General features: G+C 36.3%; 1 protein-coding gene across 1 annotated transcript in view; it reads left to right on the top strand.

The window, feature by feature from the left end:
• The first annotated feature begins 1,266 nt into the window (after positions 1-1,266).
• LOC140756858 (putative fatty acyl-CoA reductase CG8306) overlaps positions 1,267-26,905 on the top strand; it is a 35,175-nt gene continuing 9,536 nt past the window's right edge. Inside the window, exons 1-6 of the mRNA XM_073092390.1 lie at positions 1,267-1,412; positions 23,494-23,716; positions 24,022-24,273; positions 24,850-24,995; positions 25,960-26,069; positions 26,674-26,757. Coding sequence (XP_072948491.1) covers positions 23,522-23,716; positions 24,022-24,273; positions 24,850-24,995; positions 25,960-26,069; positions 26,674-26,757 — 787 coding nt within the window. The 5' untranslated portion in view covers positions 1,267-1,412; positions 23,494-23,521. The remainder of the gene's footprint in view (positions 1,413-23,493; positions 23,717-24,021; positions 24,274-24,849; positions 24,996-25,959; positions 26,070-26,673; positions 26,758-26,905) is intronic.

The following is a 26,905-nucleotide window of genomic DNA, read 5'->3' as shown; positions in this document are numbered from 1 at the left end:
ATGTCCAATGTCGATCTTTGCTAGGGAAAACACTATGATATGAGTTTATCACTTAATAATCTACTTCGGCAAGCTTACTTTGCCACTAACAAAGGCTATGACCAACAGTACGAAAATACCTATAAATTCTAATAATAATTCCATAGAATACGTACAACAATACATATACTTAGGAAAACAGATATCCTTTGAGAAATCCAGACATCGCGATGAACTAAACCGACGTATAAATATTACTTGGAATAAATTTTGGACAAATAAGGAAATATTAAAATCAAATATCTCCATAAAACTAAAGAAAAAAGTTCTGGATTCGTGTATTTTACCGTGTCTATCATACGCCTCTCAAACATGGATATTTAATAAGTACAGTAAACAAAAAATACAAACATGTCAAAGAGCCATAGAACGTAGTATTTTAAACTTAAAAAGAACAGACAAAAAAAGAAACTCTGAAATACGAAACACTACAAGAGTTATAGATGCTTTGGATCATTGCAGAAAACTTAAATGGAAATGGGCTGGCCATATTGCGCGTATGAATGATGACAGATGGACGAAAAAGATTACCAATTGGACTGGACCAATGGGTAAAAGAAGTAGAGGAAGACCAATAGAACGATGGTTAGACGAAATACTTAAAATAGCAGGTAGAGACTGGTTAGAAAAAGCTAAAAACAGAGACACATGGAGAAAAATGGAGGAGGCCTATACTCATTTAGAGGTCCTTAATATAAACAAACATACATGACCCACACAATATGAAAATATATATATAATATTAAATTACATTAGCAATAACATATTAAAATTGTATAAGTAAAAAAAATATATATATATTATAGTTAATCGATGACTGTGACATAACTGATACTAATAATAATATATAATGTAAAATGACAATTTATAAATGTAAACAGACTGATATGTATATTAACGGAATAAATAGGCTTTTTTATTTTTATTTATTTATTTAATCTACTTCGATCAACTATTAATCATAATAATAACAAGTTTATACGTATAAACAATTGTCAAATGTAGATTTTCGGTAGGCAAAACTTTGGATAGATTGATTGTTAATAAAGGTGTTAATCGATTATAGAAACATTCACCTTTCGTTCCGTCGAATAATAATTTTGATTTCTCCATACACAAATCAACTTTGCCGACTCAACTTCTTGCCGGTTCAGACATCCGATTTACCGGATAGTGTGTAGCTCGTTGCGCGTACGCATTACGCACACTACTACACACGCGTATGAATGGCTACCCACACCATGATCACTTCCGTTCTGTCACTGACATGGCAAGCAAACAGTAAAACAGTAATCCTTGCGTCGCGGTCGTGTGAATGTGTTTGCGCTGTGCTGTGAATCAACATTTATATCAACAATTCGTTACAAATAACGGTATGTACAACCGAATGACTATTACTAACATTTCTGTTATAATTTATGCGATTATTGACACGAGTTATAGGTTATTTTACTATAATTTCTTTTGTTATAGACCTGTCAGTCACGAGATGTTTTTTAATTGTACTTTCGTGTTTAAGTGGTAATATTGAGTGTAATGTTATACTATTACGTAGGATAACGTCGGTTTTACTGGTATAACGAGTTGTATGTTGATATTTGCTTGTATAAGTCAATAGATCGAGTAAATATAGTAGTAACACGCCACATACCATGCCGGTTTTAGGCAAGTTATAAGTAGTAGTCAGTTTAATAGAAATATCTATTAGGTTAACACTTAAACACTTCAAAGTAAAGGAAAATTGTGCATAAATATTAAATTTTAATTAAATTAAATTAAGTTTTATTATGTAAACAAGTTCGTAATTAGGTGGTAACAACTTTTGTAGTTGGACACCGGCGGCACCACCGCCACACCTATTTCTGTTATAACAGCAGTGTTAAGCGCTGCTGTGTTCTGGTTTGAAGGGTGTGGCAAGGAAGACATTTTTTGGAGCATTACAGCTTAGTCCTTAGGGGTAGTAATCTGGGGTTGATAATAGGTGTCCGTGGCAGTAGCCACTTACCATCAGGTGGACAGCATGCTCGTCTGCTAGTCCTATATTATAAAAATAATTAGTACCTACGTGCAATTTTTTAAATAATTGTTATATACAAAAAATAGTATTATCTTCTAAAACCTAATTGGTCACACTTCTCTATGGTACAATCTATTATTTTTTTTATTTCTCATGAGAATTTCGGAATAAAAAATATACAAAATCACTCTTATAAACAAATGGGAAACTGTAATATTTTCAGGTCAATAAATTGACAACTTTTTTAGTTGTACGGACTCAAACATACGAAAGATATTTTTATATAGATACTAGCTGACCCGGCAAACGTTGTGTTGCCATATAAATAAAAAAATGCTAAGGGTGAACAACCCTTATCACTTAGGTGTGTGAAAAATAGATAGTAGCCGATTCTCAGACCTACTGAATATGGTTATAAAATTTGTTAAAAAGCGGTAAAGCCGTTTCGGAGGAGTACGGTAACTGACACGAGAATTTTATATAGATATAAGATAGTCATCGCCAAAGTCCGCTCTGAGGTCGTTGCAACAGGTGTAGTCATACAATTTGGTATGGGGACGCGATTCATTTCTATATTCAGAGCGGACTAGCAGCTTTAGGGTTCGTACACAAAACTGCGATGCGACGTCGCATCGCAAAAATCTGCGAGCTCCCTCGACGCATCGCAAGAACTTGCGAATTGATTCGCATCGCACAGTGGTTGTTGTTGTTCGTCACCCTGAGAGACGCTACGCCGCACGATATCGCATCGCAGCAATTCGCATCGCAATTTTCTGCGTTGCGAATTCGCATCGCGTCGCATCGCAGTTTTGTGTTCGAGCCCTATCTCGGACTGTATAAGGATAATAATTGTAGGCTTTATTATGTTGTATTATATATGATTAAAATTGATTAAACCTCGTTGGAATTACCCAGGCTTATAGAAAACTACTGAACGAACTTATTATAAATTACCTATAACGTTTTTTATTATCTGTCAACTTAAATAATGTGCGTCATTCCTTTTACAGGGTGAATTTTACAATATTCAAATTAATTTATTACAAAAAAGAAATGTGTTACTTTCATGATGATTTTTAACCGACATGCCAAAGAAGAGTTCTCGTTTTATTCGTCGCGTATATATTATTTTATTTTTTTAGTTCTCATTTATATAATCACTGGCTGGTAAGATTTTATGAGTTGGCATAAAAAAGAAAAAGAACTTATCTTGACGTTTGAGTTTATTTTGAGCGGGAATAATAAAAGTTTTAAGTTTGTTGAAGAAATAGTTTTATTTATCATCAGTAAACATAATTCCTCTGAGATTGTTTAAAAACTAGGGAGTTATTATATGAAACATAAAACTTGAGTGCTTAAAAATATAACTTATGTCACTCCCACACTAAGATGAGTCCAACGACACCTCATATGTTAAAATTTCGAGACGTGTGGGCTGCAGGGAGTGCCAAAGAAAGAGACATACATACATACATACATACATACGCTCGAAAATCATTGCCCTCCGCAGTTGAGTAAAGAATAACGGAATGTTTTAATTGTCGGTGTACGATAAGTAGCGAAAATCGATTTATAATAGTATAAATATTTCAACAAAAAATCTAGTACTTGCAAGTATTTCTGGTGAATGATATGTCACTGTCAAATCAAAATCAAATCATTTTTTTTAATTCAAAATAGGTTCTTACAGAGCACTTTTTGAACTTCTTTCAGGTACTTTTAACACTTTAATGTTCATATTGAAACTTTACGAAGTTTACCTAATTATGATGCTAAAAAAAGGGGATGTTTAGCTATTGAATGCGTATAGGGATGCGTATGTGTATAGGGATTTTTGAAACCTTCTATCTAGATTTTTGAAATCTGTTCATCTACTTTTGGAGCCGCCTGTACATAGTTTTATTTATCTTATAAATTATGCATTTGCAATATCCTTCACACCTAGGTTAGATTTAGTCGTTAAATATATTGATCTTTAACGACTAAATCGAATCTAACAAGAAACATTAAATAACGAGTAGATAAATACAAGATATGTTACCTAAGATATATTACTATTTTTATTACAATTATGAAGTCGGCGTTCATATTGGACACCAACAACGACGTCAGAACTTGTATGACTTCACCTGCTCGCAACAACTTCAGATCAGACTAGCAGTTTGGCGCGGACTATACCTACTAAACCAATATTTATTTAAAACATAAAGTTGATAATGTTCTAAAATAATTTGAATATTAGGGACATGGATACAATAAAATCTTGTTGTTTATTCAGTTTTATTCTAAATAGTGTTTAATTATTTTCAAAAATTGTATTAAAAATATATGCATTAACATTTGTTTAAATTTATTACTTTGTACATAAAAGTCGGTTGTATTTTTATGTTCATTCCTTTTAATGTATTTTTATTCAAATTTCCAAAAGTAGGTACCATTTAAAATTCAATTATGAGGTCATTAGTTTAATAAAATATTTTATGCATTTATTTAAATGTACAATTATGTTTAATTAATAAGTGCATTTACTTTATAATTTGTACCAAATAAACATAACTGCTAATAAAATTGTTATGCGTTTACCTAAAATTATTTGCTATTCTTCGATCGATCAATGTGACTAATTGTGTTATACGATTAAAACAAAGTAGGTTAACATAAAATTAAGTTTATAACCATATTTGCACGCCGAAATGGTAAAATAAGAGGATTCTTGTATCTTATCAGATTTCACCAGAGTTTTGTACCTTATTTGGCAAATAAAGATGTTTGTTTTGATTTGATTTCGACGGGTCCGCGGTTTGATTCCCAAGCATGTACCTCTGAGCTTTCAAGGATATGTGTGTCATCATCATCAATCATCAACAATCCATTACTGTCCCACTGCTGAGCACGGGTCTCCTCTCATAATGAGAAGGATTAGGCCATAGTCCACCGCGCTGGCCAAGTGCGTATTGGTAGACTTCACATACCTTTGAGATTGTTTTTTATAAATCTCTCAGGTATGCAGGTTTCCTCACGATGTTTTCCTTCACCGTTTAGCAAGTGATAATTAATTTCTAATACGCACATAACTTTGAAAAATCAGAGGTACGTGCCTGGGATTTGAACCTCGGACCCCGCGATCGAGAGGCCTAGTTTCTTAACCACTAGGCTATCACTGCTTTTTGTTATGTGTGTATTAGCCATTAATTATCACTAGCTTTAAGTTGAAGACAAACATCGTGAGGAAACCTGCATACCCAAGAGATAAAAAAAAGTTGTCAAAGGTATGTGAAGTCTACCAATACGCACTTGGCCAGCGCGGTGGACTATGGCCTAATCCTTCTCATTCTGAGAGGAGACCCGTGCTATGGTCCACGGCGTTGGCCAAATGCGAATTGGTAGACTTCACACACTCATAAATCTATGAATATTCATAAAGTTTCTTAAACATGTATATTTTCTCACGATGTGTTTTCGCTGTTTTTGCACCATTTTTGCTGTCTTTTTGCATAGTCTTTAAATATGTACGCAGTTGACCTAGAAAATTCATTGTTTAAAGTTCACTTGATTCCCTGTTAAATGTCTGGTAAATGTTAAATGTCTTTTTGTGTAAATATTTTCAAGATTATCACTCAGTGGTTGATTAAAAAATTGTAATTACTAAATAACTCATTTACGTCCATTATTAATATATCCTAACCTAACCTAACCTAACCTATCCATTTTATGATTTTAAGATCAAAATATGACAAAGTCAAAAGAATATAGGGTGGTAGAACCCTTTGTGGTTCGACTCCGGCGGCACCACCGCCACACCTATTTCTCCCTCATAACAGCAATGTTAGGCGCTGCTATGTTCTGATGAAGGTTGTGGTAATGAAGACATACTTTTCCAAGGCGTTTCAGCTTAGACCTCAGGGGTAGCGGCGCATCTGTGGCCGACCTCAGGTAGAAATATCTAATCCTATCTGGGGTTGATTACAGATGTCCATGGGCGGTAGTAGCCACTTACCATCAGGTGGCCTACATGTACGTCTGCTACTCCTATGTTTAAAAAAGGTCTAATATGAAGAAATTGACAGATGTCGATCTTTGTTATGGGATCATTGGATAGATTGAACATTAATAACGTGCAATTTGCTTACTAATTTACACAAGATACTCATTTATTTTTCTTGAAAACCAGGGTTTTCATATTTTAACTGCAGTCACCCCCATAGTGGTCAATTAGCAAATAAGGAAGCCTTATATCCTTCTTCAGTTTGAAAATATTTTTACACAAAATTATTTCAGTGGTGTATTCGTGAAAGCGTAACGTTAGAACTTTCACAATTCAAAAATGGGCACAATTCATATCAAATGTGGATTATCTATGCAAAATAAAATTGCGAGTTTCTGCTTGTAATGACAAAATAACAGCTTTTTACTTATTACAAATGAAAGTATATAAAAACATGTCTGTCTGTTGTGTCTTCTCTCCGAAACGGCTGGAGCGATTTTGATGAGACTTTCACTGGTAGTTAGCTAATGTTATAAGGAGACGTTCACTTTATTTTAGAAAATGAATTGCAATTTCGCGAAAAAAAAATTTAGCTCATTATCCTTATCCTTACTAATATTATAAATCCGAAAGTAACTCTGTCTGTCTGTCTGTCTGTCTGTCTGGTTGTCTTTTCTTCACGCCTAAACCACTGAACCGATTTTAATGAAATTTTATACAAAGGTAGTCTGAGACCCGAGAAAGGACATAGGATAGTTTTTATCCCGGAAATCCCACGGGAACTAAGGATAGCGATCTTTGATCGATTAATCGGAGAATCGATATTTTTGACCAAAAAAAATCGATTCTGTTAATCGGTCTCCAGTAATGGATCCTACCTACGTTTGTGAGTCTTTTGGCATACTCTAAATATCCATAAGCTTAAAAATATCAATGCTTGCAATCGGAGGCGGTTGCAACATTATGTTTGTATAGATTTATCAATCCCCCTTATCCCCCTTACTATCCTTACTAATATTACAAATCCAAAAGTAACTCTGTCTGTCTGTCTGTCTGTCTGTCTGTCTGTCTGTCTGTCTGTCTGTCTGTCTGTCTGTCTGTCTGTCTGTCTGTCTGATTGTCTTTTCTTCACGCCCAAACCACTGAACCGATTTCAATGAAATTTTGTACAAAGATGGTCTAAAACCCGAGAAAGGACATAGGATAGTTTTTATCCCGGAAATCCCACGGGAACTAGGGATGGCAATCTAAGATCGATCTTTTGGACCACAAAAGTCGATTATTTAATTCGATATTAGTAAGGATTGAATCGTAAATTATGCATTTGATCAAGTAATGATCTTTAGCAAAGTTGAAGGTACGAACTTTCAGTTATATGTATGTTAGTATGTTATATTATTTTCTTTTAAACGCGGGCGAAGCCGCGGGCACCACTAGTACGCACATAACTTCGAAAAATTAGAGGTTGCATGTACTCTGACTGTTATGGGTTGCCATTGAATGGTAGATGGTCACTGCCGCACAGGGAAATCTGTGATCAACCCCAGATAAGATTAGATATCTCAGGTTGGAAATAATTGCGTTGCTACGCATTCTGTGAGGAGACCCGTGTGGATGTCGTAGATGTTCAATATGCCATGAACTTGCCTGGAAACCTTCTATCATGCTACTTTTTTATAATATAGGAGTAGCAGACGAGCACACAGTCCACCTGATGGTAAGTGGCTACTGCCGCCCATGGACATCTGTAATCAACCCCAGATAGGATTAGATATTCCCACCTGAGGTCGGCCACAGATGCGCCGCTACCCCTGAGGACTAAGCTGGAACGCCTCGGAAAAGTCTGTCTCCCTTACCACAGCCTTCAAACCGGAACACAGCAGCGCTTAACACTGCTGTTATTGGGTAGAAATAGGTGTGGCGGTGGTGCCGCCGGAGTCGAACCACAAAGGGTTCTACCACCTTCCTAGAAAACTCATGCTGCTTACTAGAAAATAGTTAAACAGTCACAACATGTTGTTTTCTAATGAGATTTATCTCAAAATAATTTATTCGTCTGCGATAAAACGACAAAAAATGTACATTTGCAAGGCTAAGCTTGGGCAAAGTTCAAAATTTGTTCAAGTCATTTTTAACTAAATTGTCAACTTACGAACTGTTTGACAAAAATTGGATAAAATTTTTTATTATACTAAGTAGGCGTAATATTCAATCTATCCAGTGTTTTGACTATCAATGATCAATAATCTGCCAATGATTAATACTAAAAAAATCCTACTAAAGATGTACATAGGATTGTACATATCAATAATCTGTCAATGATTAATACAAAAAAATACCTACTAAAGATGTACCTACATAGGACAATTTCTTCATACTACATGTTGTCAAATTTTCAACGGTGGTAGGTGGTAGGTAAAAAATGAGGTCGATTATTTATTCCAAACTTATAAAACAGAGATAAATGCTTAAAGGAATTACGAGGCTGATCTATACTAATATTATAAAGAGGAAAACTTTGTTTGTTTGTTTGTAATGAATAGGCTCAAAAACTACTGGACCGATTTTAAAAATTCTTTCACCATTCGAAAGCTACATTATCCTCGAGTAACATAGGTTATATTTTATATGAAATATATTTGATGCATAGATTTTGAGGCGGTACAAAGCTTGCCGGGTCAGCTAGTCTTAAATAAAACTTCAACTGCATAGGTTCCTAAATATATAAAAAAAATACTATTTCTCTAGTCGAAATTTGAACGAGTATTTTGAAATAATTGGCCAAGTGTGAGTTATAGACACACGGAGAGTTCCGTACCACAAAATTTTTATTTTTTTATTTTTAGTATTTGTTTTCATAGCAGCTATAGAAATAATGTATTGTAAAAATTTTAACTGCCTACCTATTACGATCCAATAGATAAAGCAAAAAATGCCAAGAATAAGCTGTTCCATGTGTTGCGAACCCATTTAATAAAAAAATGGTATTTTTTGTAGCCAACATTGTATATAGATATTCTTTGAAGTTTTCAAGTGTCCATCTATTACGGTTCCAGATATAGAGTCTATAACAGACGGATAGATAGCTGCGAAGGAGTAGTAATAGGGTTCCATTTTTTACGCTTTGGATACGGAACCCTAAAAAAAACAGGCCCCAATAAAGGTAGTTCCGCCATTCTGTACACAAACACGGAATTTTCCCAACAACTTGTACGGAACTTGCATAATGAGTTCGAGAACAGACAAACGGACGGGGCACTAAAACCGGTTGAGAATCAATTAATTTGAATAATGTATTAATAACAAGGTATGCCCCGCGGTTTTATCTGCATTTTATCACCATCATCAATAGATCACTGTCCTAATGCTGAGCACGTGTTTTCTCCTTTTTTTGTTTACGACCTTTGATACCTTTTTACCGTTTGATACCTTCAAAAGGTACCCGGTGTCGTGGGAGCGACGTAGGGTTATGTGGGATTCTTACCGCACTAAAATCCCCCCGGTGGCCGTCCTCGGCGCTGCGTAGAGGGCTCCGGGATCTCCAAAGGACCGCAACCGGAGTCCCCTTGGCCCCGTCGGGCTCAGCCCAGGTGAGCTTGGCGCTCGCCACACCGCCTGGTGTGTACGACGGTATGCGACCACACATACCGCCGTCCTTCCCGGGGTCGCTGGTCGGTTCGAGCTCCCACTCTTGCCGGGATAGGCCGGGGATACCATAGCCCTATTCTGGTCCCGAAACTACAGGGACAACGTGTTTTCTCCTAAGATAAACCTTAAATTTATTTCGTGAGATAAAAAATAAATTGAATGTACAAAGATGAGAATAATATAGTCATAGTTACGCGCGATTAAAAGTGTAAGTACTCTTGAGGGTTTATTGGTTTTAGTTTTTATATGGAACCCTAATTATTTATCTAAAATAAAAGTATGTTTATGTTATTTCATATAACATTAACTAACTGCTAGTAAAATTCTATCGCAATCGATCTAGTCATTTCAAAGTTTAGCCGAAACATACAGACACGCAGGCAAAAATTTTAATTGTTTTTTGTAATCGTCTAATTGAGGTCTGTTACAGCAGCACATATTATTTTTATATAATAACTAGTGGTGCCCGCGGCTTCGTCCGCATTTTAAGGAAATAATATGACATACATAAAACGAAAAATTTGTACCTGCATTGGAATGACAGTGGTGCCATCTGTCGAAAATTGGTCTTACCTTACTTACCTTATTGGACTAAATTGTGAATCTAAACCATTCTCAAGTCCCCTTGAACACACACAACAAATTTCATCAATATCAGTCCAGTCGTTTAGGAGGAGTTCAGTGACATACACACGCACATAAGAAATATATATATAAAAAGATTTGCACAGCATTACTAATCTAATATATCTATGCCACATGTGCTGTGCAAATCTGTTGCGAATTTTTACCACGCTTTTATTAGCTTGACCTGTATGTATGGAACGGAATCTTTGAACTCGATTTTTACCCACTTTGAACGGTCCGAATAATTTTAAATTTTGAACAATTATCAAGAACCGATGACAATACACGATTTTAATAATTTTATACCATTCTCCTCATCAGCATCGTCAGGAATCAGGATTAACGGTTTTCCTTGTATGATTTTAGCGTGGTTTTTAGTTTTTATTCTATAATTATTTTGGTTCCGGTTGTCTCATTTTTTGGTCTTTGTAATTATGTATATGGTCACAGACCTTGTGTTCTTAAAAACAAAACTAAAAAATATAATGTTTCACATAATTTTCGGTTGAACTTCCGCATTTAAGAGTTATTCACGTTAACTGTTATTTTAACTGACATCCCAGCGGTTGTTAGTTTGTTTTTAAGCCGAATGTCCACCGCCAGCTAAAATAAATAGGAACTAAACTCACTGAAATAAGCTAAGCTAAACTAACTAATTAGTGATGATCAGTTTGTACTGGAGTGTCAAGTTTACAATTATTAGCATTACCATTATTACCATTTAAAAATTTACCATCTTTGATTTCCGGGTTTTTCATTTCGTCCGCTATTGTTTTCCTTATACCTTCTGCCTCTGGATTATACAAAATAGGATATTGCTTGACGTACTCAATTAATAACTCCATGCTGAAAATACGTGTTTCGCTGCCTGCACATGATCACACACTAGAAAACAACACTAGCGAAAGACGTCAGAGGGGTAACGGAAGGGGGTGAGAGGGGATTAGCTTAGTCCGCGTAGCTTCGGATCGGCCTACACAACTAAGTTAGTAAGACCTAGTCGGGATATTTTAGTTAGCTTAGATTACATAGTTTGCGATGGACGCACATATATGATAAACTGGCTCAACTTTGCGCGCTAATCTAAACTAACTTATTTTAGCTGGCGGTGGACGTTCGGCTTTAAGATCCAAGGTTTGTTAACATTTTGACTGTAAGTAAATTGTTTTAACGACTCGCTTTAACGGTGAAGGAAAACATCGTGAGGAAACCTGCATACCTGAGGAATATAAAAAAGTTTTCAAAGGTATGTAAAGTCTACCAATACGCACTTGGCCAGCGCGGTGGACTCTGGCCTAATCCGTCTCATTGTAAGGGATTCAAACCTAAGACCCCCGTATTCCTCTTAATATTCTACTAAATATTATTAAATAAAATTCTACTAACTTCTAACCACAACACTTTAATCGCTTTTAAATGTAAATGAAGTAATTTCTAAGACTACTTCGCACATTATTTTCCAGAATTAGACATCTTACAATTCTAGCGTAGCGGTAAATGCAATCTGTATAATAAGAATGAGCTTCGCGTGTGTCCGTCTAATCTGCCTTCGTAATTAAGAACACAGTAATCGACTTTTTGGCACCATTCAGTTTTTTGCACAAATGGCATCACAAGACTATAATAGGAAGAAAAAATGTATTTTCATTTGTAGTAGGTGAAATTGTAACGAAAAAGATTTACCTATTTACTAGCACTATTTACATTAGCTCTAGATTAGATTTAGACTCAGAACCATAGATTAGTAAAGATTACTCACTCCTAACAAGAAAATGTAACCAGTTTTGAGAATTGAAATAGTTGCGTAAAAAACTTTTGCCATGTCTCCGTGCTAAAATGTCCCTAAAATATTTGAAAGAATTATTTATTTTTTATGTAAATTACGCAGTATTAGTTATTTATTCGTAAATTTTCTCTAAAAATGTTTTTATTTGTCAAGAATTAAAAAAAAGAACTTACTAATAAGCTGTTTGTGGCTTCATTCAATTTCAAGGCGGCGAAGTATCTTTACTAATTATGCTCAGAACTATAATTTTGCAAATGCTACGTTATTTATTACGACGACAGTAATGTACTCGTATATTTGTAAGAAAGTAGATAATATGACATAAAGTAATAATAGCAATTTCTATAATATTTTGAATTTTCTCCAGCTATTTTTTTGTTTATCTGAACCCTTTGTGTTTCGATTCCGGCACCACCGCCTCACCTATTTCTGTATAATAACAGCAGTGTTTAGCGCTGCTGTGTTCTGGATTGAAGGGTGTGGTAAGGAAGACATTTTCCAACACATTCTATATTCAGAGCGGACTAGCAGTTTTACGCGGACTGTATCATCAGGGGGACTGCTCGTTTTCTACTTATTACTAGCTGACCCGGCAAACGTTGTTTTGCCATATAAATAAAAAAATATTAAGGGTGAACAACCCTGATCACTTAGGGGTATGAAAAATACATAGTAGCCGATTCTCAGACATAATAAAATATAAATAATATAATAATATATAATATCATTAATATCCATATAAAATTTGGTGAAAATCGGTAAAGCCGTTGCGGAGGAGTACGATAACTAACATTGTGACACGAGAATTTTATATATAAGACGAAAATAACCTAACTTAGCGGTAAACACAATCATTAAAATAGAACCGCAATAACCATTACTTTAGTTATGAAAGCGATGGTTCCTTCCACAGCGTGGAATGGAAATTTCCATTTTCCATTTGTTTAGAAATTGTGTGCTAAAGTCAATGACCGGTAACTGAGTTAACTAACACTTCAAAAGTGTGTTAACTGTGTTGTGAAATCACTGCATTTTTATCTTTACGTCCGTTGTTAATAAGCGATCAATCCAAATTTTAAACCAAAGATCGATACTTCGAAAAAGATCGATTATTAGGGAATTATCAAATTTTGACCTTTGATATAAAAAGGTATGTGAAGTCTACGAATACGCACTTGTCCAGCGCGGTGGACTATGGCCTAATCCTTCTCATTCTGAGAGGAGACCCCTGCCCAGTAGTGGGACAGTGATGGATTAATGACGACGATCTTTAGCAGGGAAAACATTGGATAGATAGATAATTAATATCGGGCGTTGATAATTTAATATAAGAAGCGTGTGAGTGTGTGAGAAGATAGGCGTAAAAAAATCAAAAAATCAAAATGGCGTTTATTTGACTTATTCAGCTAGACATGTCCCTGTTAAATGTTATTATTACTAACGATTTTTTGGTAATTGAAGTAGCAGACAAGCATGCAGTCCATCTGATGGTAAGTGGCTACTGCGCCCATGAACATCTGTAATCAATGACTTGGCCACATATGCTACCCCTGAGGACTAAAAGAACACCTCGGATAACCTTCCAAACCAGAATGCAGCAGCACTTTACACTGTTGTTATAGGGACGTTGATTCTTTCTGAAAAAGATCTATTTTTGAATCGATTCCAATCGAAGTGTTCCAATCGATTCACAAAAAAGGGCTCCGGGATCTCCAAAGGAACGCAACCGGAGTCCTCTTAGCGCGTTGCCCCGTCGGGCTCCGCCCAGGTGAGCTTGACGCTCGCCACACCATCTGGCGTATACGACGGTATGCGACCACACATACCGTCGTCCTTCCCGGGGCCGCTGGCCGGGCGGTTCGAGCTCCCACTCTTGCCGCCCGCAACCCCGGAAGCCCCCTTTTAGTCGCCTCTTACGACAGGCAGGAGATACCGTAGCCCTATTCTAGTCCCGGAACTACAGGGACACCGCGCCGGGGGCCCTTACCTACGGCCGCGGCGGCTCCTCCTCCGAGCGGGTTCAGCGCGCTCCCTTGCTCGTTCGGCGTCTTCCTTCGCAGACATGACCACGTCGCAGAAGGTGATCATGCCGTTCCAGGCCTCGATGCGCTGAACCATCGCTCCGACGATGGGCGACGGAGACAGATCCGGTCCCACTTTTTCGACGAGGATCCGCCGCTGCGACTCCCACGCTGGGCAGTACTGCAGCGTGTGCTGTGCGGAGTCCTCGTCGTGTCCGCAGTGATGGCAATGTGCCGTCTCCTCTCTTTGTATCCTATTCAGATACTCACCGAAACAGCCATGTCCGGTGAGTATCTGAGTAAGACTACCCCTACTCTACCCCTACACTCTACCCCTACTCTTCAGCCAAGGCCCGCAAGTTTGGTAGGATAGCGTCAACCACCCTTTGGCGTATGTTCCGAGGCTCCTGGAGCCGTTCGCGCCAGCACCTCAGAGCGCGCCATCTGGCATATTTAATTGTGCCTAGAAAATTCTTTACGATAATTATGGTAATCTATGCATGGTCTCATTATGTTTATTTCAGACTAAAAAAGGTAGACTATGCCTTACGTAGCATTGAACAAATACATTCAACTATGTAGTAAATATAGACCCGATATCGAGAACAAGTGTCTTCCACGACCAATTGGTAATTAATTGTGATTTTTTTAACAATTATTCCGAGATGTCTCAGGTGCAAGAGTGTGCTGTTTACTTTAAATTAGTATAATGTTAGCATCGGTAATTACTTAATTAGGTACGTGTAACTTATTTACAAGTTATGTACCTACGCAAAAAATGACGAATTTTTAATCTGTAGTAGACAAAAATTGTTTACGATAGATTACTTATATTGTAATCTATCTCTGTGCGTTTTGCCATGATGCCGGTGACAGATGACAATATGTCAACATTGACATTGACAGCTGTCAATATGACACGATTAATAAGGTCGTAAATAACATTTATCGAAATTTAATTTCGATAGAGATTTTAAGAGATAAATTTTAATAAATGATTAAAATTTAAAACGTTGTCGAGTAAAAGGTAATATCATTTATTTAAATTCGAGTACAAAATGTGTAAAAATGAATAATTATATCATTGATATCGATATCAATATATCATCATGTAAGTTTTAATTAAGATCCAATGATGATATATAGCGATCAATTAATCATATTTCAAACTTTCTAAACATATCTTATTTATAAAAATATTTAGTTTTTGATCTTTCATCACAATTTTTCTCTTTAAATATTTATCGACATAAAATTTCGATACCTCATTAGTTGAAATCGGTCAATGACAAATATAACACTATTAGATTTTACCCGTGGCTTTGCTCGTTGTAATAGGACGACATTACTATAGTTTGATAAAATTGTCCCTAAAGCTCATGTCATAACTTGTGTTTATCTGTCTGTCTGTTTGTTTGTTATTGTTATGTTTGTTATGTTGTCTGGGAATGGTAATTTTAAGGATAAAAGGTCCTTGATGTCCTTTTCTAGACCCTTTACAACATTTGTACGAAATTTCTACAATCGGTTATGTGGTTAAGGTGTGAAAATGTAACAAACAAACTTAAATTCGCATTTATAATATTAATTACTAGCTGACCCGGCAAACTTTGTACCGCCTCAAAATCTATTTATCAAATATATTTCATATAAAGTATAGCCTATGTTACTCGTGGATAATGTAGCTTTCGAATGGTGAAAGAATTTTTAAATCGGTTCAGTAGTTTTTGAGCCTATTCATTACAAACAAACAAACAAAGTTTTCCTCTTTATAATATTAGTGTAGATGACAATATTTACAACTGCCACTTGTCATCCTCAAACCATCACTGTCCCACTGGACACGGGTCTCCTCAGAATGAGAAGAATTAGGCCATAGTGCACCACGCTGGCCAAGTGCGCACTGGTAAACTTAACATACCTTTGAAAACTTAAAGATTTTTCCACTGTCTAGGTTTCCTCAAGGCCTGGGATCTGAACCTCGGATCCCTCGCTCGAGATACCGAGTGTCTTAACCATTAGGCTATGACGTCAGGTAGTATCTAACCTTATATGGGGTTGATTACAGATGTTCATGGGCGGCAGTAGCCACTTACCATCAGGTGGATTGCATGCTCGTCTGCTACTCTTATATTATAAAAAAAATCTCTCACCATTCTATAGCACACGGACTATAGTCTACACTTTTTGGTCTAAGACCATAAAACATATTTGGCCATGCTTACATAAGTTTGGTATGACAGATTATGCGGTCATTCCACTGTATTAATCGTATTACGGCATTCTCATGAAAATTACACGTTAGTAGTAGGGGAGCCCATGATGCTAAATGTGCAAAAACTCGAGCGTCTTGGGACCTATATGATTGTGTAGATTAGACGTTAGAAGGAAGAAAAGGTTAAGATCGTCAAGAGTAACCCTAAAGAGATTCAGATCCGTTCAGGGCCGCGTCACAAGGATAAATTCACATTATTGCCTACTCGTACACACTTGTTCAAAGTTTTTAAGGAAGAGCACCAAATATATAATATTATACCAGATGATATTCGAAATTGCAAGGACATCCATGCGTGTAAAAATAAACCAACAACAACTAGCTAATAAATAATAGTTTATAATACTTTTTGAACGATAAAAATCAGTAATCCAATTTGTTATCAAGTCATGTTGAATTATGTTAGAATTAAAATTATAATAATAGTTTATAGATGATACGGATATTTGTAAGCCACTCAGTGGCAGAATAAGCGACTATGTAACAAAAAAATGTAACAACTATTATTCAAAAATAAATTTGATTTTTGATTTGATGATTTTTTCGATTCACCGGTGTGTTCAACATGCATTGCACTCGAGCATCACCAGTGATCGATTTTTAGGGTTCCGTACCCAAAGGGTAAAAACAGAACCCTAATTCTAAGACTTCGCTATCTGTCCCTCAATCACAGGGCTCTATGTTTGGAATCGTAATAGACACTTGATTTTTTTACAGAGGATACATAACGGTGGCCGCTATAGCAACAAATACTAAAAATAAATAAGATGAATACAAAAAGGGATCCCCATACTGCTATTCGATATTTTTCCAAGTAACTTTTGAACCGTTATAAGTAGATAGTTGAAACTTTCACAATGTGTGTACTTTAATGTGTGCTATAATAGTAAATACTAGTAAATAAAAAAAAGAAAATTTTGCTTATACGGAACCCTCCAGATGCGGGTTTAACTTGCACTTGGCCAATTATTTAATAATCTGACGGGCTCCCCTGTACAAGCCCTCCTATACAGAAAGCTCATTTATGGTTTAGGATACTCTACAGGGTGTAAGGTATCTCCCATAGCTTAGTCTGCCGCGCTCGAGACACTACCGAAATCATCTCTTGGGCTCCCCTACTATATTTTTTTCTTACTATAACAAAATTCTCTACGGTGAAAAAATTAAGATTTTTTTTTTTTTTATTTACGTTTTAATGTATTTTTGCTGTTTCTTTCAGCACTCAAATGTTGTTTTTTGGGAATCTTTTAGTAACGGTAAATTAAGAAATCTTTTGAAACAGTGGATCGAGCTCATATGTACCATCGTCACGTAATTCTGTCTTATAACAGCAGTGTAGCGCTGCTGTCAGTGCCGGATTTAGAGGTCTAGAGGCCTTGGGGCAACAAAGGAATGGAGGCCCCCTGGCCCCAAATTATTTCCCGGAAAAAATTAACAATTTTTTCAGTTGAGTTTTTAAATAAATATTTTATTGTGAAACGCAGGTAGATTCTTCTAGTATTCATGTTTGTACAAAGTTCTGTACATAAAGGTTAAACAGCGAAAAAGATATCAAAGGAAAAGATATTTCTTCTTACTAGTGTTTACTAGTGTTTGTGGGGGCCCCTCTTTTGTGGAGGCCCCGGGGCTTCTGCCCTGGGTTGCCCTCCCTTAAATCCGGCCCTGGCTGCTGTGTTTGGTTTGAAGTGTGGTAAGGGACACAGACTTTTCCGAGGCGTTCCAGTTTAGTCCTCAGGGGTAGCGGAGCATCTGTGGCCGACCTCACGCAGGAACATCTAATCTTATCTGGGGTTGATTACAGATGTCCATGGGCGGCAGTAGCCACTTACCATACAAAAAAGTTAAAAAGCCTTTAGATACAAGAACTTCCTAAAAATCTTTTTATTTGTCCTCATACAACTACGTGTGGTTACGCTTTTTATATTTTTGAATATTAATTTTGGTTTTGACCTTTGACTTTGAACTCAAAATAAGCATCCTGTTTACTTTAAATTAGTATAATGTTAGCATTGGTAATTAGGTACGTGTAATCTGTTTACCTCTGACTAACCAAATATTTTTTATACATAAAAGAGGCTCCGTATGTTTGTCACCGCAAAACTCGAAATGTAGTGAATGGATTGACTTGAAGATTTACAAAATACTAGCAGACCCGGTAAACGTTGTGTTGCATATAAATAAAAAAAATGTTAAGGGTGAACAACCCTTATCACTTAGGGGTATGAAAAATAGATAGTAGCCGATTCTCAGACCTACTGAATATGTTTATAAAATTTGGCGAAAATCGGTAAAGCCGTTTCGGATGAGTACGGTAACTAACATTGTGACACGAGAATTTTATACATAAGATATAGGAGTGTTTTTATATACTTTTTGAGAAGGTCCCACGGGACGGGAGTCAAAACCAAGCGTGACTAGATTTAACCAAAACTATAAGTTTTATAACTTTTAATTACAAAACTAAGCCCCTTGGTAATATGCGAAGTTTTTGCCCCTAGAAAAATACGACTCGACAATATTTGAAGTTTGTCCACTGTGGAAATCAAATTATTCTAATAAGATATAGGAGTGTTTTTATATACTTTATGAGAAGGTCCCACGGAAATATCTGAGCCAAAACCAATCGTGACAAGATTTAGCCAAAATTATAAATTTTATAATTTTTAATTGAAAAATTGTGCCCCTTGGTAATATGTGAAGTTTTGCCCCTAGAAAAAATTGTATACTGACAAGATTTGAAGTTTGCACCCCTAGCAAGAAAAGAATTTGACGTCCGCGACAAAATTTGAAGTTTGTCCACTGTGGAAATCGAATTATTCTAATTAAGCCTTAAAATCTTGTGAAAGAATATTTTGTTTTCTTAAACCAATTTACAACTTTTATTATTAACGCGCAATTACAACTCTAACGTCAAGAGCGTTCTTTTTATTTTTTATGATAACTCATACAATCGTACTAGCCAGTGACTATAAAAAATAACATTATTATACAAATAACACATCATGAAAATAACATAAAATAATTAATTAAAATAACACTAATAATAAAATATTTTGAATAGATTTCTAAGACTTGAAGATTTTTCTTTCGCCGATATTCTTTTTTACATATACATATTTCATTTTCCTTGTGTCGGCAACAAATATGACGTTATTAAGAAGCTTGTTTTTAAAAATGATTATTATATATTTACTAGCTGACCCGGCAAACGTTGTGTTGCCATATAAATCGAAAAATGTTACGGTTGAACTACCCTTATCACTTAGGGGTATGAAAAATAGATAGAAGCCGATTTTAAGACCTACTGAATATGCATATAAAATTTGGTAAAAATCCGATAAGCCGTTGCGTCCTCCGCACGGTACGGTAACTAACATTGTGACACGAGAATTTTATACATAAGATCATACGTCAGGAACAACGTGGTGAGGCGCGACCTTAAGATCGAGACGGTCGAGGAGTTTGTGGTCCGCCTCGCACGCTCAATGTATGAGCGGGCGGAGGCCGGACCATACTCCCATTTAAAGGGGTTCGCGCCCCTACACGATCGACCACTTGGGGGGCGCCCGCTCCCGCGGGAACTCCCTGGACTGGCGACCTCCGACCATCAGGAGGCCGACCGTCCGCTCGGTATGACGACGCGATAAGTACCGAATCACCCCCTCAACAGGGGGATGATAGATATTTTTAATATTTGTTCATTATTTTATTATGTTTTAAATAACATTATATTATTATGAATAAATATCAAGAATCCGGGGGGTATTTACCACCTGAGAATCTGCCTGGGCAAAGAGGGTATCTTCGAGACCCGAAATTCCATGCCCACCGCCCTTATGTTAACATTGCCTTAGCATATGAGAGACCCGGAGGGTATGACCATGAAGTTATAGGTAAATATGGAGAACACACTTCGAATACCTACTTGAAGCAAAACCTATGTATCACCATCTCGCTCTCTGTGGGCAGACCCTCTCTGTCTAAGTAGGGTAACCTTTATTTATTTTGGCACATAGGGCCAATGTTGCCACATTACCGAATCCTTAAGAAATGGGATTATAATTCGTTGAATTGCCAACCCAGATATGCATACGTGACCTACGATTTTGGGATTTTCAATTGAACTAATCATAGTTCAAGTATTTATTTAAAGGTAAATTATTTGACAGTGTTTAACTTCTGGTTAGGCTAGTGTGGTTACTAATTCTAAGAATTTTCTAGGAGATTTAAAGAAGAAGATAGCAATACTATAGTCCACACTAGAAAGAGAGGTCGGCCCACAGAAAGCGGGATGGAGATACGTAGGTATTTGCCTCAAGATTTTGTTCTAAGTCTGGCCTCCATATTTACCTATAACTTCATGGGTATGACGTCCCGCTGACTGATAAGATCATAATGCTATAGACAATATCTCGTTTTACACTTCATCAAAGTACCCTTTAACAGCTCTAACTTATAATTATTATACATACTCATTTAAATAAAAAACTTCATGACTAAGCAACCTGTTGTTTTAAAAAATATTGTGCGAACTTCATAAACAGAATGCAATCTTGTAATCTTGATACAAAATAAAAAATATTGAACAATACAATTTAATGTGTAATCTTGAGAATAACTTCTTGTATCATCAAAAATCATTTTCGTCTAAGGTATTTAACACATGAGCGATAGTTTTTGTGGATAGTCGATGATGATAGTCGACGGGAGTCGGATCAATCTCTAAAGGTTTTTCTTATAATATAGGAGTAGCAGTCCATCTGATGGTAAGTGGCTACTGCCGCCCATGGGCTTCTGTAATGAACCAAAATAAGCTTAGATATTCCTACCTGATGTCGGGCACAGATGCGCCGCTACACCTGACGACTAAGCTTGAACTTGAGCTTGAACTTGACTAAGCAGAAAAATATATCTCCCTTAGCACACCCTTCAACTCAGAATAGGTACAGTGCTTAATATTGCTACTACTTGGCAGACATAGATGCAGCGGTGATGTCGTCGGAGTCGAACCATAGAGAATTCTACCACCGTAAAAACTACAGTACAAAACTACAGTTACGATTGCGACGGTTACTGACGACAGTCGGAATGAACTATCGCTCGTGTGTAGCAGCCTAAAATAATAAGCAATTGCAAACGATACAGAAATTAAATTTGCTGATCTTTATATAATCTGATCATGTCGAGTTGGTTTCTCATATGAACTCTTGCATGACGTAATGAAATATAATTGGTCAAGTATACGTTGTACTCACACACGGAGGGTTCCGTACCACAAAAAATTATTTATACCGGACATAGAAGTGAATGCTTTGTGATTGAAAAATGCCTAGCGGTTTCTTACTCGTATATCCCTTTACACCCGAAGATTTTTTTTCGCAATTTCCGATTCAAAACGTTTATTACGGCTTTTTATATAGCTTAAGGGATCCACAAAAAATAGGAAAAAAATCCACAGTTTATACTTAATCCAGAAATCGACCCGCACGGTCGTGAGTCTCCGGTGGGAACTGTCACACTCACGATCGTGAAAATTGCAAAAAAAAATAGTTTTTTTATCAAAAAATATTACAAAATTAAAACAATTTGGAGATATTTAACATCACTGTCTTTATTTTCATTAGTCTTTATAAAAAATCTGTCTTGGCAATGAAACCTAAACTACGTAATTCTATGAAAATCAACATTCTTCTTTCTTCCATTATTGCCTCCGTCTTCAATCCAGGTCTCCAAGGCGTAGGTATTCTTGGCTAGGGAATACATCCAATGATAATGCAGAAAGAGAACACTTTAGTCATATCTATTGCAATTAAATTAAGTTTTCGACCGGTTCTTCTTAGATAATATAAATTTGTGCATCTGGTTACATATCAAGAGTTTTGTATTGTATCCCTATACAACCTTATTGCAGCAACACATTTGCGGTCACCGTAAGGTCAAACATAATTGACCATTACAGATGACCATGGCATTATTCACTTGCCATCTGGCGGACTGTAAGTTTGTCAACTTCAATTTTGCAAAAATAACGGTACTTCTTAAATTTCACATCGAAAGATATAATATAATTTATGTATAAACTTTGTTATTTTTAGTTTACGACGGAAAGTTGATAATATTAAGTAATAACTTAATAATAATAAGTTACTTATTGTTGAATCGTTTGACTTATAGAGCGTGAAAATGATTTGCATCCTTAAGTTAGCGGCCCATGGACAACAGTACCCTTACCATGAGTTTTTACGTTTTGACAAATATGACTGTTTTGGTATTTGTTTACGTATTTGCCCATACAAATTCCAATCAGCGCCCCTAGCGGATTGTGTCAGAACTAGGAGATTGTATGGGCCAATACGTAAACAAATACCAAAACAGTCATATTTGTCAAAACGTAAAAACTCATGGTAAGGGTACAGTTGCGACCCTACAAATTAGGATTTATGTTTACACTAACTAATGTTTACCCCTCTATACATAAAAAAATAAAAATAAAATTGTGTCCTCTGACTTTTCCACTCTCAGGGCCAAAATTTGTACCATTACAATGTGTACTTCTTCTATGGCTGTTATATTGAGTACTAGTTGACCCGGCAAACTTTGTACCGCCTCAAAATCTATTTATCAAATATATTTCATATAAAATATAGCCTATGTTGTACGTGGATAATGTAGCTTTCGAATGGTGAAAGAATTTTTAAAATCGGTCCAGTAGTTTTTTAACCCTATTCATTACAACCAAACAAACAAAAAAGGTTTTCCTCTTTATAATATTAGTGTAGATACTAAAATTTAAAAAATAAATGAAAATTTGGTGGCATGGAACCCTCCGTGCGACTTTCACTTGGCCATTTTTTTCATAGGTGTGTGCTTAAGTAGACATACTTTTCCGAGGTGTTCCAGGTTAGTCCTCAGGTGTAGCGGCGCATCTGTGGTCGACAGGTAGGAATAACTAATCCTATCTGGGCTTGATTGCTCATGTCCATGGGCGGCAGTAACCATTTACCATCAGGTGGACTGCATGCTCGTCTGCTACTCCCATATTATATAATAAAACATACATACTTTTTATTTTTAATGAATTTATTTTTGTTACAGATTATAAAAATAAAACTGCAAAACCAAGATGGCGGACTCAGAAGTGCGCGCTTTTTACACCGGAAAGAACTTTTTTATTACCGGAGGCACAGGTTTTGTCGGGTTATGCCTTATCGAGAAAATTTTAAGGACAATTCCGGATTCCGGCAAATTGTATCTGTTGATGAGGCCGAAGAAGGATAAGGACATATCTGAGAGATTGCAAGAGTTCCCTAAAAATCCTGTAAGTATCTCATCATCAACCCACTACTGTCCCGCTGGGCACGGGTCTCCTCTCAGAATGAGAAGGATTAGGCCATAGTCCACCGCGCTGGCCAAGTGCGTATTGGTAGGCTTCACATACCCTTGAAAACTTTTTTTCCTTTTTTATGATTTCCCAGGTGTGCAGGTTTCACGATGTTTTCTTTCACCGTTTAAGCAAGTGATAATTAATATCGAATACGTACATAACTTTGAAAATACGTGCCTGGGATTTGAACCTCGGACCCATTTCAAATACTCAAATAATATTTAACATAAATCTTTCAGGTTTTCGAGAAACTATTACAAACCGAAAGTACAGATGTATTCAGCAAGATAATCCCAGTTTCTGGTGATGTCGGACAAGAGAACCTTGGTCTCAGCAGCCAGGATCGGCAGACCATTATCGAGAATGTGAACGTGGTCATCCATTCCGCAGCCACCCTGGACTTCCAGGACAACTTGAGCCCTACGGTGAAGATTAATCTGTTAGGAACCAGACGTGTTATGGAGTTGTGTAAAGAAATTAAGAATATGAAGGTAATTTTAATATTAAGACAAATTTAATCATAATTTTAGGCAACTGTTATGTTTTAAAAATTTAAAGGTTTATTGTAGTGTAATTTTAAGATCAATGTAATCATAGTTTTAGACAATTGTAATAACGAATAAAATTCGGATTATTACAAAGAATTTGAATGTTAGTGTAATTCTGACAAATCCATAACTTTAGGCAATTGTAATGTTGCAATTGTAATCATTTTGAGTGTTATTTAAGGTAATTTATGTTTAAGGTAAATCAATTTTTGCCTTGTGTAATATTTACAATGTATGCGTTATTTTCCGTGGCACACAAAGTTGTCGGTTTCACTTTATCTGTACTAAAGTCGTTACATCTTCTCGAAGGCCTTATGACGGTTGAAAAACAACTGAATCTGCTTGTCCCCTGCAGCTGTATTCTGCTTTGAAGGGTGTTGGAAGGGAGATACCTAAGACTTTCTTCTTATTAACTTTTGACAACCTCTTTAAACACTACTTTATTGATTATCTAGCTGCTCAAACTACTTATAGTAGCAGTAAGTCAATATTTAATTATTTTTCATCATTATTTATCAGGTAATGATCCACGTGTCATCAGCGTATGTGAACTCTTACTTAACTGAAGCCGTGGAGAAAGTGTATGACGCGCCAGAGGACGCAGAGAAGGTCATCAATTTGGTCAACACCTTGACCAATGAAGCCTTGGACGAATTGGAACCTCAGTGAGTAATGTTTGGATAAACACATACACTCGCCTATATGCATAATACATAGATACACATTTATGCACACATATACACACATTCTCACAGTCATTCACACGCACAAATATACACACACAATCAGTTTGCTTGCACTGCAGTTTTTTTTTTTTTTTTTTTTTTTATAATATAAGAGTAGCAGACGAGCATGCAGTCCACCTGGTGGTAAGTGGCTACTGCCGCCCATGGACATCTGTAATCAACCCCAGAAAGGATTAGATATTCCTACCTGAGGTCGGCCACAGATGCGCCGCTACCCCTGAGGACTAAGCTGGAACGCCTCGGAAAAGTCTGTCTCCCTTACCACACCCTTCAAACCGGAACACAGCAGCACTTAACACTGCTGTTATTAGGTAGAAATAGGTGTGGCGGTGGTGCCGCCGGAGTCGAACCACAAAGGGTTCTACCACCTTCAAAAAACATTGTTACAATGAAAAAGTTCAAAAGTTGTTACAATGAGTTGCACGTACACACACAAAAGCACTTACATGTACACACATTTGTACATACAGTTAGAATACGTTCACAGCCGTGTATGTGTGTGACTAGATACACACTCAGTCACACACATGAAACCACTCACACTTACACATATACTAATGGATGCGCACAAAAGCAGTTATTCAGAAACACATGCATTTACATCCGTATTTCTACATACTTTCAGTGTCCATGCTTACACACAGTCACACGTCAGTTACACGCACACAGGCACTCGTGCATTGGTGTGCATATGATTGAATTTAATTGTGTGTCACTCAGCTACACGTTTACATACACAGACACACATTCATACACAAGTCACACACACATAGTTACAAACACAGCCACTCAAGATCACACATAAATTCATAAACACGCACAAAGACACTTAGTCACACTCAATTACCAAATTTGTTTGTTACTTCTACTTAATTTGTTACAGGCTTCTTAAGGACCACCCCAACACATACACATTTACGAAGCATCTAGCAGAACATGAGGTCCTGAAATGCGCTGGACAATTTCCCTGTACCATCGTGAGGCCTACTATGAGTAAGTTTTTATTATAAGACTTGTTTTGTTAACTTTTTTAACATATTTTCTTTGTTCGTATGTATGTGAGAGTTAATCTTGCAAGTGAATTTTTAATTAAATCAAATCATTTTTTTGGAAGTATCTGAAATTTACTGCAAGTAACAATCTTTAAAAATAATGTTTCTCGATCTAGGTTCTAGGATCTAGGATCTAACTGCTCGATCTAGGTTCATATTAAAAAGAAATTCTTAAAAATTGTATTAATTATCTTAAAAAAATGATTTCCTAAACAAAATGTTTAAACCGATTGGTTTGGATGACAATGATTAGTTTGCTGCTTAGTGACGTCACTCTTACGGCCAATTTGGCGGATCAATTATTTTTATGCACCTTCATTATATGGATATCACATGAAAAGGAGTTTTTGGGAAAAATAGGAAAAAGTTGTTGTTAACCGACTTCAAAATTTATATGTATTATATTTGTAAGTATGTATGTATGTAACTAAGTATGTTTGTATGACCGCGATTTTCTCAAAAACAACTGATCCAATTTGGATGGAGTTTTATTAAAAGATATATTTAATCATTTATTTTTTATGATTTCTTATTTTAATTAACAGTTGTGGCGTCGTTCAGCGAGCCGGTACCAGGCTGGACTTGTTCTAAAGTGGGTCCTCAAGGTTTCCTGATGGGCGCTGCTAAAGGTAATTACTTATTTAAATATTTATTAGGTATATTATAGAACGGCCATGAAAAAGGAGGAAAATAGAACTTGTTTATTTTGATTTCGTATTGAATTTTGTTAATTAAAAACTAAATTTTAGGTACGTGTATTTCGTTATTTTCCTTACC

The sequence above is a fragment of the Epargyreus clarus genome, unplaced genomic scaffold, assembly GCF_041222505.1.
Source record: "Epargyreus clarus isolate Ecla_fem2 unplaced genomic scaffold, WU_Ecla_fem_2.2 ptg000036l, whole genome shotgun sequence".
In the NCBI taxonomy this organism is placed as follows: domain Eukaryota; kingdom Metazoa; phylum Arthropoda; class Insecta; order Lepidoptera; family Hesperiidae; genus Epargyreus; species Epargyreus clarus.
This window is presented reverse-complemented; position numbering and strand designations above follow the sequence as displayed.